General features: G+C 39.9%; 1 protein-coding gene across 4 annotated transcripts; it reads left to right on the forward strand.

The window, feature by feature from the left end:
* The first annotated feature begins 377 nt into the window (after positions 1-377).
* On the forward strand, positions 378-15,509 carry DENND10 (DENN domain containing 10). Of its 4 annotated transcripts, none has more exons than XM_039482308.1 (9): positions 378-858; positions 3,723-3,919; positions 6,243-6,322; positions 7,477-7,613; positions 7,878-7,989; positions 8,353-8,453; positions 11,289-11,396; positions 12,847-12,941; positions 13,698-15,509. In XM_039482308.1, the coding sequence occupies exons 1-9, from the start codon at positions 603-605 to the stop codon at positions 13,872-13,874; spliced, it is 1,263 nt and encodes a 420-aa protein (XP_039338242.1). In that variant the 5' UTR covers positions 378-602; the 3' UTR covers positions 13,875-15,509. The 4 variants fall into 4 exon arrangements, with proteins under 4 accessions (XP_039338242.1, XP_039338241.1, XP_039338243.1 ...); XM_039482307.1 differs by having other exon boundaries at positions 383-858; positions 7,477-7,625; XM_039482309.1 differs by having other exon boundaries at positions 384-858; positions 3,703-3,919; positions 7,477-7,625.
* The last annotated feature ends 169 nt before the right edge of the window (positions 15,510-15,678 follow it).

Below are 15,678 nucleotides of genomic sequence, written 5' to 3' on the forward strand. Positions count from 1 at the left end.
TTCAATTCAACCTGAATGAAACGTTTTCAGTTCTGTGTTTTGGCAACTGGGGGGGGGGGGGGGGGGAAAAGTTTCACGTAGAAACTAACCGACTTTATTTATTTATTCAGATTGTTCAGTTCAGCCCCCAAACCCAAACATTATTTACTGAGCCACAGTGGAGAAATCACACAGAGGAGAGAGCCGGAGGTGTAGGCAGAAAGGGGGTGGGGAGGTTCCCCCAGAGGGGGCCCGGGATGCAGCACTAGGGGCATGTGGGGAGGCCGAACGGAGGCGTCCCAGGGAAGCGACCCAAGAGGTGGGGAGACCAGGCCACTCAGCGTGGCACCGGGGGCGCGTTGGGGGAGAGGTCGGACCCGCGGGCTTGGGAGAAGCCAGACCCGCCGGAGGAGCCCCGCGGGGGCGAGGGGAGCCCGGGGAGACCAGGCCAGGCCCGGCTTGCTGGAGGGGCCCCGGTCAGCGCACACGGGTTCAGACGGCCCCGGCCAAGCGAGCGGGGGAAAAGCCCAGCCCTTGCCCGGGCAGCCGCTGCGCCCCGACCCATTGATCCTCCAGGCTTCTGCACGGGGGCGCCAACGGCCGAGGCCGCGTCTGCGCCCTGCATGGAGCTTGGGAGGCGGGGCAGCAGCGGGGCCGGGCCTAGGGCCGAAGGCGGTGCCAGGACAGCGGGCGGAGCCGGTCTGAGGCGGGGCAGGGCCTGGGTGCTCAGGCGGCAGCCGCTGCGGGGGACCCAGGAAGAGGGCCAGGGGGCTGGGCCGGGCCTGGTGCGCTGCGGCCGGGCAGGGAAGCGAGCAGAGCCGGGCAGCAGGAAGATGGCAGAGCCGGAGATTCAGCAGCTGCTAGGCGTGGGGCTGATTGGTAAGGACACCCCTGGGCCCTTTGCCCCTGGTGTATCTACCCCTCTGTGCTGGGGAGGGGCAGATCCGCGGGCTGGCTAAAGGGCAGAGCCCCCTGCCCAGCCCCAGACTCCCAGCTCCTTGACAGGACCCTCTGCCCCTTCAACAGAGGGTGGGGCTCTTGTGGTGGTGTGGGGGCAGAGGTGCTGGAACTGGGGATACTGCTGCACCCCCTGGCTTGAAGTGGTTTCCATCATATACAGGGTTTACAGTTGAGTTCAGTGGCTCTCAGCACTCCTGGGTAGGGGGACAGCACCCATCAAACAGTTCTCACTCTTTGAGGCACCACCCCAACCTTTTTCCTTCACATGTGGGGCCTGGGCCGGGCAGTAACCTACCGAGGGAACTTTTCCTCTTTTGGCCACCTTACATACCTTTAGCGTGGCTTTTGACACAGTTCTGCATGAAGTTCCCCTAAGTAAATTAGGGAAATGTGGTCCAGATGAAATTATGATAAGGTGGGCGGCTCAACTGGTTGAAAGACCATACTCGAAAAGTAATTATCAGTGGTTTGCTGTTAAATTGGGAGAGTGTATTTAGTGGGGCCGCACAGGTCCTGGGTCCAGTATTATTCAATGTTTTCATTAATGGCTTGGATAATGGAGTGGAGAGCATGCTTATAAAAGTTGAAGATGTCATCAAGCTGGGAGGGGTTGCAAGCACTTTGGAGGATGGGTTTTAAATTCAAAATGACTTTGAAAAATCAGAGGATTGGTCTGAATTCAACAAGATGAAATTCAATAAAGACAACTGCAAAGTAATTGACTTAGGAAGGAAAAATCAAATGCACAGCAGCAAAATGGGGAATAACTGGTGGTAATACTGCTGAAAGACTCTGGAGGGTATAGTGGACCACAAAATGAAATGAGTCATCAATGTGACACAACTGCAAAAAAGACTAATATGATTCAGGGTGTATTAACAGGAGTGTTGTATATTAGACACAGGAGGTAAATGTCTTGCTCTACTTGACATTGGTGAAGCCACACCTGGAGTACTGTGTCCAATTCTGGGCAATACAATTTAGGAAAGATGGAGACAAATTGGAAAGAGTTCAGAGGAGAGTAACACAAATAGGGTGACCAGATTACATGAACAAAATATCGGGACACATTGGGTGGGCGGGCAGGTCCAAAGCAAAAAAAAACCCAAAACCCTGAGCCAGAATATCGGGACAAATGGCATCCTGACCATACATCTGTCGGGACGTGGGACAAACAACTTTTATCAGGTTTTTATCGGAATGTCTGGTCACTCTATACCGGGGGTTCTCAAACTGGGGGTCGCAAGCTGTCAGCCTCCACACCAAACCCTGCTTTGCCTCCAGCATTTATAATGGTGTTAAATATATAAAAAAGTGTTTTTAATGTATAAGAGGGGGGTCGCACTCAGAGGCTTGCTCTGTGAAAGGGGTCACCAGTACAAAAGTCTGAGAACCACTGCCCTAAACACAAATGATGAAAGGTTTAGAAAATCTGAATTATGAGGAAAGGTTCGAAAAACTAGACATGAGAAACTAGTCTTGAGAAAAGAAGACGGAGACACAACCTGATAAGTCTTCCAATAGGGCTGTTTATAAAGAGCACAGTGATCAATTTTCTTATGTCCACTGAAGGTATGACAAGAGGTAATGTTCTTAATCTGCATCAAGGGAGTTTTATGTTAGATATTAAGAAAACCTAATTATAAGAGTAATTAAGCTCTGGAATAGGCTTCCAAGGGAGGTTGTGGAGTCCCCATAACTGGAAACTTTTAAAAACAAGTTGGACAAACATCTGTCAGGTATAGTCTAGGTTTACTTGGTCCTGCCACAGCGCAGGGGGCAGGACTTGATATTTCTTGAGGTCCCTTCCTGCCATATATTTCTGTGATTCTGTAATGGAGGTGTGAACCCCAGAACCGCCCAGCAACAGGTGGCCCTCTGCCCATCCATAAAAATGCGGCTAACAACATATCTCTGCCTCTTGGTATAAAATGCATTTGGAGATGGACAGCATCATATAAGTGTCCAAGTGTTGCTTGTTTTTGTTAATTATGCCAGTTTATTTTAAATGATTCCTGCATGCAAAAGAGCCAGAACCTGCCCTCTGATACCCCCACATATTTCCAATGGTGTGTATCTGAAGGCAACATTTGGCATGTGGTTGGTACAGCATTTGGGAATGAAGCCTATAAATGCTCAGACACATAATGTACCCCTTCTATAGCATATAGATGCCACATAAATATAAGATGCCATTATTTTAGTTATTACTTATTGAAATACAAAGTGAAAGTATTGTTAATTGAGAGAGTTAACTGATAATTTCATAGTTCAAATAAGTCTGTTAGTTTAACAATAAACAGTTAATAATGATGCTTTACCACTTCAAAGCATTGTGACACTTTGATGGAGATTTTAAATGATGCAATTAAGGGTTCTATAAATACTTAAGAGCATGCTTATTTTTGATCACCAAAATAATTCCATTGGAGTCAATGGGACTACGTATATGCTTAAAGTTAAGTAAGTGCACAAGAGTTTGCATAACTGGAGACAGCACCTTTGAAAACTACAATTCTTATTTTTCCACATACTCAAAAGCCTTACCTGGCTGGGACTTTGTATGCCAAAGGCAGACTTTTACAACAAAATGTTATAAATACCTGAAAATAAAAGTTAATAACAGAACTGCAAACAGACAACTGGAATGAGTGGGTACTGATATAGTTAGTGTAAAATGGGATGGATGTTAAGCTGATTCCAGTAAACAGATCTGATTAACCAATCAATTTACTTCCTTGCTGCTGTTTGGCATTCTCACAGTGAACATCTTTCCACCATAGAAAAAGACACCAATGGAGATGCTCTGTGGGTATGGTGTTATCCTTCCACGACAGCTGAAATGAGGGATCTATTGCTGAGAAAATGCTGCCTTACAGATGAAAATAAACTGCTTCACACCTTTGTATTTGGCCAGTATAGAAGATCATGGTTCTATATCACAACAGTGGAAGTTCAAGATTCTTCAGTCTTGAAAAAGGTGGGATTGAATCACCAATAAAGCTGTCTAAAGCAGTGTTCTGGGGCCTAGTTCTGCAAATGCTTTACTACTAGCTGGGGTACTTACTAGTGGTAATAGTTCTAATGGAAGGAATGGGGTTGTTCTCAGGAACAAGCACATGCTCAAGAGCGTTTACAGGAATGGATCCATATTTTGCAGTTTTGAAATTCCCTGAGTATGTTTTATGGTCTTCTACAGTTGTGAACTTTTTTAAATTATTTTTTGCAGATTATTTTTGGGGTTGAAATACACTGTAACCACTTGCTTCTGGAAAATAAGTACAAAGCTCACTGTTTTTCATATAAATTAAAAATATTTGAGAGGAGGAAAAGCTAAGGGTCTCTTCCTGGCACAAGCTTTTAAGCATGAATTCTCATTGAAAACAATGAAGATTTTTGCCTAAAAATCACATGTGTAGTATGACGCGAAATCTTGGCAATAGAGGTTGAAAGAAGTCTGTAGAGTTCCTAGCACAATAGGGCTTGATTCTTGGTAGTCCTTTCCTGCTGAAGTCATTGGGCAAAAATTTTGTGAGTAGCAGATTAATGTACTTTATACCAGTTTGGTATTCTGTGCGTATGCAAAACAAGTGTAATATTACACTCTCTCTTTGGTCTCTCTATGAGCAGCAAAAAAGGGGGTGTGGCTGGGTAAAAAGAAAGGGGTATATATGCAGCCCTTGAGTAAGCAGATGCAACTCCCTTTGAAATCAACAGGATTGCATCAGTTTCCACTTAAGGGTGAATTTGACTCCTAAAGCATTAAGGATATCTTCTGTGGCATGGTTAAAAGTTAAAGTAATGACAAGGAGAACTTTATTATTATTCTTGTTAATCCTAGATATGTTTAGTAATAGCTTCCCTGCGCTTACAATTTGGAGTTAGACCCAAGAAATAACAAAAGAATAACGGACATGGGTCATTGTGGGGAGAGAAGTAGTAAAGAAATGGAGGAGGATAAAAGGTGAGAGGAGGAATTTCCATGTAATGATGAAAAGGAGAAAGTTAGGTGCATCATGGATTTTAATTTTGGGGGTGTTTTAATAGAATTTATGATGGCATACATTTTGTTAGAATGGAAGATTAAAGATGATAGACCTGGCAGATTTGGACTGATTATTTGGATCAGAAGAGAGTAGTTGTTTGGTGTATGAGAACAGGGAGGCTACTCCAGGCAATGTAGAGGAAAGAAGTTACATAGGAAGCTTTGGAAAGGAATAGGCTGAATGGATAATAGGCTGATATTAGTAAAAGATATAGGCAGAAAGGAAGTGTGCGCATATCCTTGCTTTATCTTACATTCTGTTTTGTTTTTAAGCAGTTTTTATCACTGCAGGATAGACTTTGTAGAACTTCCCTTGTCTATTTTTTTGGCTATAAATACCACCTTTCCTGTTACATCCTCCCACCCCCTTCTTTTCTCCTCAGAGTTTAAGAGATTAATTTTGCACACTTACAGAATGCCACTTACACCCAGTTTTCTGACCATCTTATGCTATCTCTAATATGTCCAGTGGAAAGGGTTTTGGACAGTTTGTTAGATATTACAAAAATGCAGACATAATGCTTGGGACCCAGGCTGTAAAATTAGTCTTTGAACAGCATTGTTATATCTCACTCATTATTTATAACTAAAATAGGTTTTTCGTTGTTGCATTCTCTAAATTTCTGCTAAAATATATGTCTATTTTAAAATGTATCTTAGCATTCAAAGTCTCTATTTTGGTACATGATTTATTGTGCTTTTCTGAAGGATTGAATTGTATGCGTATTCATCTTTATTACTGATAATTGAAATATTGCAGATGCACTTTCATTTCTTCTGTACTCTGACATTAATAAGTTGTTGTAAGAGTAGTAGCATTGTGGCATTCCATATTAAGTAAAAAGCATTCCAATGTGGTGGTTCCTCCTGTCCTCCTCCCACCCTCTCCACCTCCACCTTAGAACCCCCCACCATGGTTCTGTCCTTCTCCTCACACCATTGTAATCTATCATATCTGCAGTAGGAGGTGAATGGGGTGGGGGCAGGTAACTGTCTCATGTTTAGGGTGGGGTTTTGTTGTTGTTTGTTTAATCCACCAAATATTGATAATTCCGACTCAGTGAAAGTGGGTCAAGTCAGAAGCCATTAGCTGTGTCTTTTTTCCTGTATATAAATGAGATTTGCAGCTGTCTTGCACTCTCCTGGTACTGTAATGTCTTGTATGAGTGTTGCATTAAATTCAGTAATGTAAGCATTACCTGAATTAAAATGGAAGTATATAAAACAACCTGCATGTTTTTTTGTGTGTTTTGGACAGGTGACTCACTTTTCTATTGTTCTGACTGCCAAAGATTTTAACCCGGAGAAATATGCTGCCTTCACTAGGATATTGTGTAGGTCTGTATAAAAGCTGTATTTAGTGCAAATGTTTAAATACTTAGGTCTTGCCAAACTGGGAGGCTGAACGATACATGTTGTCTAACAATATGAATGTTTGCTGGGATTCTGTATTATGATTCGTTATTCCAACTCTATAAAATCTAGGTCTGTGATTAAGTACAACTGGCTATTTTGTGTCCATGTGTTAAAATTAATAACATAGTCAAATGTTCAACATATGTTACCATAAAAATAAAATTCTTCATTTTTCACAGCTTTTTTTCCCCAAGAACATGTTTTAAAAATGTAATAAATACTGAAAGAGCCTCTGTGATCTTTCTGTTTCACTGTTGCATAAACTATTTAGGTTGGTTGTGACTTGTTTTCTTTTTGTGTGTGTGGATCTTATAAGGTAGAGGTTATAACGGTTGATTTATAAACTGATAATCTTTCTAAATGATCTGAAAATTATAGTTGAATTTAAAAATAAATGTGACAGTAGCTTTGTAGGGAAACTAAAAGGGAAGATGGCAGCTTAGAAACATCTACAACACTATTTTTGAAATAATCTGTTTTGAAGCTTTAAGTACAGTGTTCCTACATCTGAATTCTTTTCTCCTTTCCCAGGGGAAACTTACCAGTAGTTAAAGCTCAGAGGAAGAGAGATGATTAACAAATGGATATTAAGAGGGGGGAGAGTTTCTTTTTTCTATGTACAAGGGACAGACTGAGAGTCTTTGCATTTGTCTCACGTACAGCAGGTCTCCTGTCAGCTGTACCTTTTTTGCTAATGTTTCTTTGATAATTATGAGGTAACTGATCATATGATCGGTATTTAAAAATCAGATGAAGAATATGAGGAGTTTTGCCCTTCACAAAACAAATCTTTTATAAATCCACAAATATTTTGGTTTTGGTTTCTTTACTTGTTTTATACTGAATCTATAGCTCCCATTCACTTATGAAATAGGAAATCCTAATAAGCACATGAGTTGACCATAGATCCAAAAACCAGACAAGTTTTTGTGCTCATCCTGACCCAATCATGTGTCTTAAAATCAGAATTCTTCCAAATCAGTGTTTTGGTGATACCATGACCTTTTCATATGCCTAGCTGTACTGTTCACACCATCATAGAAAAAAAACAAAATATTTTCACTTTTTTAATGCAGAATCTACCTGAAACATGGGAGTCCAGTTAAAATGATGGAGAGTTACATTGCAGTTCTTACAAAGGGGATCTGCCAGAGTGAAGAAAATGGATCTTTCCTCAGCAAAGATTTTGATGCCCGAAAGGCTTACCTTGCAGGTTCAATCAAAGGTTAAAAATAAATCTATAGTCAACTGATTACTTCTATCTTATTTAAATATGAAATCTACAATGCCATTCTGCAGCCATATAAAATAGATTTATATATCAAGTTCCAAATTCTGTTCAGATAAGTAACTAATATGAACTGTTTTATATATGTTCTGAGTACAGTGATGTCTGGTGACTTGTCAATAATTTTAAAAGAAATATTGCCAGAGATACTCTTGTGATACCATAAAGTCTTTCTTTCCTGTCTCGTAGATATAGTATCTCAGTTTGGTATGGAAACGGTTATCCTATTCACTGCACTGATGTTAAAGAAAAGAATTGTTGTATATCACCCAAGAATAGAAGTCATCCAGGAGTTTACCAGGTACAGCACATACCTGTAAATAAAAATGCATTAGGCCCTGATTCTGGAAAGTATCTATATTCAGGAAAGCACTAAAGTAAATGCTTATAGTTAAACATGTTCTTAGGTCCCATTGATTTCAGTGGAACCAAAGTATGTGTTTAAGTGCTTTCCTGGACAAGGGCCTTAAAAATAGAATGAATACCAATAATATAAGGACCCCCAATTCTCTGTATATGTCTGCATGCATGCTCTCATGTACAAGAGATTCTTAATGTCACAAAATTTATATTTCTCTCGAAAGCTTTACAGTATGAAGTGCTAAGTCACCGATTAGTACAAGAAAAATATACTTAGTTTCAAATGCTAACTTCACTTCCTTAGGACTCTACCTGCTTTAGTGTGGCATCGACAGGACTGGTCAATTCTTCATTCGTATGTTCATCTAAATGATGATGAACTGGAAGCATTAAAGACCTGCACAGGTAGTAATAAATTATCAGTCAAACTTTGTTCATAATGTTAATTTCATCTGCATTGGAGCAACATCCTTTAGCAATAATGTCATGAAAAATCTGTTGCTATTTCCATCATAAATTCATTTTGAGGATTTTTAATTCTTTAAATCTGTCATAGAAGTTAGACTGTATGTTTTTTTCTTTTTTTTTAAAAAAGCATGCGTTTTACATTACATTAAAGATCAGATAAATAGTTTTATTGGTGGTTCCATGCAGATGGATTGTACTTCCTCCCTCCCTCCAAGCTACTATAAATGAATTCCTGTAGTTGCTAAGAAGATCGAGCCAGTCATTAGAGAGTATTGGAATGTAATCTGGAACCAAATATCACAAATTGTGGGATAGTTATTACCAAATAATCTTTTGGTAAACTTTCTGGGGCCTCCTAGTGGAAATGGTCACACAAAAGGAAATGAAGAATTAATCTCTCATCTGCTAGAAGCTGCTCGGCTATTTGTAGCCTCCTATTGGGAAAAGAAAAATAGCCCAACCACTGGGAGATGGTTGAAAAAATATGGGAAGTTGTGGTTACAGAAAAATTTTTAATACACCAATTATGTATCCAGGAAAATAGACAGAGGATGGATAGATATGTAGATAGTTAGTTACTTTATATTCAGTACTCAAATTAAATTCTTCAAAAAACTCAGCATACCTGTTCAATTTTTTTGAATAGTAGCATTTGATACACATATTTAACATACCTCTACATAGAGATTTCACTCAGTTTAATAAAATCACTAGGAATGGCATAGGTGTTGTAATGATGCTCACTCTGTAATATGGTAACATCCTGCTAAATAGACCAGATTCCCGTATAATGTCTCTTTAAACAAAAACTAATTGTTGTAATGATTATTTTATTTCTGATATTTACATGGCAGGGATTTGTAAACTTATTAACTTCCTAAATAAATAGGGGCGGGTGGGGGAGGAGGTAGGGAAGTAAGCTTGTTTCCTTTTGATGTTGTTTTGGGACAGATGGAATGAAGGACTTAATGCAGTTTTACAGGAGGGGTTGATAACATGCCTTCAACCCAAATAAGATTATCTTCAAAGCACGTATGTGGTTAATGATTCATTTTTCTTATTCTTTAACTACAAAAAAGTAACTCAAAGTAATAGTAGGTATTTCACTTAAATTAACAAGAAGTAATTCACTTTAAAGGTTGGAATTCTATCCTGAATGTGCTCCACTGGGTCAGTTGGTGGCTGTTTATTATAGTCACAAATGGCCTCCCCATGCTGTAAGAGTCTGATATGTGATTTCTATTGAGTGTATATGTTATATAATACATCAAAAGACTGTAAGCTTCTACCTTCCCTCCCAAACTGGACACAACAGAGTGAATGAAGGATTTAGCAGTATTCTTAACCCTGAATTTCCTCACTCTTCTCTCTTTCAGATAATCAGTTTTGTAGTTAACAAGTATTTTTAATGTTTGTTTGACTATTTGACCACTAGTGTATACCTCAGCTCATCAAAATCACCAAACCACACTTCAACAGGAAACAGCTGCTATAAGGGAGGGCATACTGAGATAAACCTAGCTGGCATGTTGTAAATCAGAAAACGTTCTGCTGCCATTACCATTATATTCCTGACTCAAATAGCCGCTAAGTGCACTTTAATGGAGTCTCTTAGTGTATAGACCAGTGGTCTCCAACCTTTTTAGGCACAAAATCACTTTCAGAATTTAAGTTCAACTGAGGATCTTCTCCAAAGCCCTGCCCCACTCACTCCATCTCTTCCCCTCCTCCTCCGCCGTCACTTGCTCTCCCCAACCCTCACTCACGGTCACCGGGCTGGGGCAGGGGGTTGGGGTTCAGAAGGGTGTGCGGGCTCTGGGCTGGGGCTGAGGGGTTTAGAGTGTGGGAGGGGGCTCCGGGCTGAGCCTGGGGCAGGGGCTTGGCGTGAAGAATGGGGTATGGAGTGCTGGCTCTGGGAGGGGGCTCAGGGCTGGGGACTGGGCTGCAGGCTCCCGCCGGGGGGCACTTACCTCAGGTGGCTCCCAGTTGGCGGCACAGCGGGGCTAAGGCAGACTCCCTGCCTGCCCCGGCCCCACTCAGGCACGTCGGCACCTCCTCCCCATCACGAGCCGGTCCAATTCCCCCGCACCCTGCCAGCCAGTAGTGCACCACGTGGCCACACCACTCCCGGAAGGGGCCAACACGCCCCTGCGGCCCCTTGGGAGGGGAACGTGACTCCGTGCACTGCCCCTCTCTGCAGGCACTGCCCCTGCAGCTCCCATTGGCCACAGCTCCCCGTTCCCAGCCATTGGGAGATACAGAGGCAGTGTTTGCAGGCACGAGCAGCGCGTGGAGACCCCTTCCCCCGGCTGCGGTGGCGTGCTGGCTGCTTCTGGGAGCAGTGTGGGGCTGTAGCAGGCAAGGAGCCTGCCTTAGCAGCAGCCCCTCTACACCACAGTGGCCGGAGATCACGATTGACTGGCGAGTCTCCAGTATAGTGACTGCTGCTATAGACCTTCGTGTATTTCACCTTTGGAAAGTGAACACAGTCACATTTTTTTGTTTTGTTTTTTTGGAATATTTTGAGTAGCAAGAAAGCTTTGAAACTGAAAACGTAATCTTCCTTACTATGTATACTGTTTTGTTCTTAATTTTAAACTCCGGAAGTCAAAATATATACTAGGTGCCTATTCAAATGCCCAAAGAAGTCTGTTAACTTCAATGGGTGCTTGATCAAGTCCTTAATTTTAAAACAGATTTTAGTTTACACTACATCTCTTTTGGTTTTCAGTTTTTAATCAGAATTTGTCTTGGTAAATCTCTACCACCTAGGTTACATTGCTGGATTTATAGACTCCAAAGTGAGCAATAGACTGGATCTATATGATGTGTATGTGAATTTGGCAGACAGTGAAATTACCATTTCCCAGCAAGCGAAAGGTTGGTTGGCAGCATTTGTTTTTGTTTTGTTTTGGCGAGAGGTGGTGGTATTTGCTTTGTAACTCTGAACATAGAGCCAGATTCAACAAAATATTGGTCCTGTTTTCAGGCTAGTTCTGAGAGAGCAATTTTAGAGCTTTCATAGCCCTTCTCAGCTGGAGCCTGGAAGATGTTTGGTGAATCTGGGCCATAATGTCATCATGTGTAATGGAATTGGAGAAGGGTGGTCTTGTGTATAATACACAAGTCTTAATTTAAAACATGTGACTGAAACATTTTATATTTTCATAAAGTTACATTCTGAACCACAAGTGGGTTAGGGATCCAGCCCAGAACTAAGCCCTTATAAATGACAATTCCCATTTTCATACCCACTGAACTTTGGGTTTTGTATCTCCTACCAATGATCAAGGGGAAATGCTGCTTGCAAAACTCTCAGTGCATGGAGGATAAAACCTTTAGAGCAGAAGGAAATCTTAACTTGGTTTTATTAAAAATGCACAAATTAATTCGTCCATGGATGTCAAACAACAGATAAAGGTCATGAGGAGAACTCATAATTTGGCTTGCCATCAATTTACCACATGGTAGTTTGTCACTTAAATGCATTTGCACATTTCACTACTAAAAATTCATAACAATTCTTTAAAATATTTATCAGCTCTTATTTTTAAAGTATAAAGAAAAAAGCCTGATCTTGGTTAACCTTGATTTAGCTTTACTTTTTAGTTCTTTATATAAAAACTTCAGCATACTTTCTGGAAACTAGCAATCAACTTATCTGTAACGCCGTTGTAGGATCTACAATATTTTGTCTAATTGTACCTCTGCATATTAATTTTATCCCAGCAAAAGCAAGAAAGAAGATGTGATGGGAATACATGAAAATATGATAAAGTTCAAAGTACATTTTAGTGAAAAGTTCTTGTAGGCAGTCCTATTATTCTGCCTCCTACATAAATATTTTCAGGAAGCTCCATTAAAGAGAGCATATGAGTAAAGGTGAGAGGTGCCATTGTTACAAATGCTAGTGACCTGCTACTACTGTTTTTGAATGAAGGGTGCTATATGTGCAAAATATTATATTCTAGATGGGTTAGATCAGTACTTCTCAAAGTCAGGCTGCCGCTTGTTCAGTGAAAGCCCCTGGCGGTCTGGGCCAGTTTGTTTACCTGCTGCATCTGCAGGTTTGGCCGATCGTGGCTCCCACTGGCCGTGGTTTGCCGCTCCAGGCCAGCGGGGGCTGCAGGAAGTGCGGCTAGCACATCCCTTGGCCCGCGCCACTTCCCGCAGCCCCCATTGGCCTGGGACAGCGAACCGTGGCCATTGGGAGCCGCGATCGGCCAAACCTGAGGACGCGGCAGGTAAACAAACTGGCCCATACTGGCTTTGAGAAACACTGGGTTAGATGATCAGAATGAATGCATGATATATTTTCTCTACTCCCCAGAGGCAATGACAATGGGAAAATTGCACAAAGAAATTGGTCAACTCATTGTTCAGGCTGCAGAAGATCCAGATAAATCAGATAGTCAAGTAATTAAGGTTAGTCTCTTTTATGTTTAAATTTCTCCTTTCATTAACATTTTATTTAAAAAAAGAAAGAAATACCATAATGAAAGTTCAGGCCCTGCTTCCCCCAAAGTCTGTTGATCTGTTGCAATCTCCAGTTTATACATACCACTATACATTGAAATTGTTAAAATAGTTCTGCTATCATGACCTGGTTATAAGAATATATAAATAAAGTAACTAAAAGAGTGTGTAGGCACTTCATGTTGCTGAAAAAATTCCAGGCATTCCTTTGAATATATTTCACTCATATTAAAATAAAATGATTTTACAATGGTATAAGATTTTATAATCAGTTATTTGCTTCACTTGTACTATAACTTCTTGGAAAAATTCATAGCTAACATTTTAAACCCTGAAATATGTTTCTTCAGATTTAAGATTGGGCTTCAAAATGCTGTTTTTTCCCATTCCCACACCAGTAGAGTCTGTTAGCTATTACACAATTGCATTGCAGTAATAATTTTGAAATAAAGGTGTTAGACCCTGTGAAATGCTGAGAACTCCCAGCTACCCCTGAATTAAATGTTCAGCATCTCACATGATCAGATCTGAAGAAAGAATATTCCAAAATTCCTTTTTTTGTTCAGTGGCATATTGATGCGTTCTGACCAATTATTTCCCCTGTATACTATTTGTGTTAGTATCTTATACAGAGGTGTTAATAATGTTAAATAATTTTCCTAGTACTCTATTCATGCTTGCTTATTTATCTATTCTTATTTTAAGGATATTTCACTGAAGACAAAAGAAATTTTGACTAATCTGGCATCATTTACTGAAGTTTCTGATGATGGTGAGAAACCGACACTTAACTTTGAAGCCCTAAAACAAAGGCGATATCCACCAGCTACAGAAAACTTTCTTTATCATCTAGCAGCTGCTGAACAAATGCTTAAGATCTGACTTTCTTGATATACTTCACTGTTGTGGTCCAATATGAAACTATTATCTTTGCCATAAAACTATGACTATCTGCTACTTATATAAAAAAAACTAAAGGTAGCAAAGAAAATGTTACATTTTAATGATGTAATGCAAAATATAGACATACGACCCGGAACATGCGGCTACACATTAGGACATATTTCTAGTCTTTTTACTTTTCCTTGACTCCGACTTTATACACACAAGGGCAGATACTCAAAAACACAGCCTGAGTTGGGCACCTGACTTGTGTTTGTGCCTTTGAAATCTTCCCCCTTACTCTATAACATTATAGAACTGGACATACTGGTATAAACAAATTGAAATCAGATACACTGAAAGTAACACTGAAAACTGGAAAATGGTTAGAGCAGTAAAACTATACCTGTTTGTCTTGTTGCATAGCCATAAAGTAACAGGTTTTCAGTAAGCAGTCTGAAACTAACTTTGCTTTGTAATCTTCTGGGAAGAACTTGAATTCTTTGTAAGGAAACCTACTTTTTGAGCCAAACATCCAATGTTTCTGCAGAAATGTCCATGAAACCAGTCAAAAGGTTCTGCAGTAGCACTTTTGTTATATGAAAAATCGAACTTTTTTTTCCTGACCTTTGCACAGATGGGTGTAGCATGTGGTTTTACATAGAGATTTTATACTTAAGATCAAAAATTTAGTAATCCATATTTATACTATTAAAAATTGAATGTTTGGTATCTTGAAGCTGTAAGAACTCATAATTAACTATGTACAAGCAATATTAATTTGAGAAAGATTTTTGTTTATGTATTGTAAAGTAAGGAAGACTATTTTAGAATATGGATAAGGAATTAGGTATCTATATATAAAATAACTACTTATTGCAGTTAGTCCGAGAGAACTACTGCTACAATCCCCTATTTTCAGGGGTGTATAATCCTACTTCAGATATTTACTCGAGACAGAAACTTTGCAGTTAGTTTAGACACAGAAGCATTTTTTAAATGAATGGCATATTGACTGTGTTTTGAATATCAGAGCTCTCTGACTTTTTTCCATTTGTATAACTTAAGGGGTGTTTTTAATAGTCCAGATAAGTTTAAAGATCATATAGAAAGAAACACAGTTTGGGCCTGAGCCTTATGTCCATTGAAGTTAGTCTTTCCATTGAGTTCAACATGTTTTGGATCAGGTCTTGAGCATCTCTATAACTGCAGGGTTAGAGTGAAAATTTCTTTCCATGGATTCTTCAGAAAAAAGCAAGCTTTATTAAAATAACATGTCGTTGAAATAACATGCATGGTTTAGGATAACTCACAAAAAAGCAGAGTTCTCATTTGCCAACTAAATATTTGATATTTGTTTTCTTTTACGTTCAGTCTGGGAGACTCTTTAGTTGCAAATTTCCTTGTTGTTTGTCTCAGACCTTTCATTCTAATGTTTTTGTATGAAAACAAATGAAACTTAATTTTGCACTTCAGGAATTATACACATAGCAAAGTTATGCCTATAAAAAAATTATGATTTTTTTTCCTGAACCCCTTGCCCTGTGTATTTCATGTAAATTGTGCTTGAATAGTCATGGTCATCAAGTCACAGGCTTCAGCTCTTTAATTACAATAAAATAATAGAAATATTTAGTAACATGGTAACTTAAAACATTTACAATATTTCAACCACAGTGTCTAATTTAAAAAGAATTGTGTTGCCTTTTTATTTATATTGACTGTACAGCAAGGTGGTATAAGCAAACTCTTGTAATAGATGGGAGACAGAATTTCAACGGAAGGTGTGCAAAATTAGGTTTAA

The sequence above is a fragment of the Mauremys reevesii genome, linkage group 7 (genome assembly GCF_016161935.1).
Source record: "Mauremys reevesii isolate NIE-2019 linkage group 7, ASM1616193v1, whole genome shotgun sequence".
NCBI lineage: Eukaryota > Metazoa > Chordata > Testudines > Geoemydidae > Mauremys > Mauremys reevesii.

Coding starts and splice junctions, on each gene's coding strand:
- DENND10 (XM_039482307.1), top strand. CDS start 603: ATGGAGCTTGGGAGGCGGGGCAGCAGCGGGGCCGGGCCTAGGGCCGAA. Junction 7,626..7,877: donor CCTTGCAGGTTCAATCAAAG/GTTAAAAATAAA, acceptor CCTGTCTCGTAG/ATATAGTATCTCAGTTTGGT. Junction 8,454..11,288: donor AGCATTAAAGACCTGCACAG/GTAGTAATAAAT, acceptor TCTACCACCTAG/GTTACATTGCTGGATTTATA.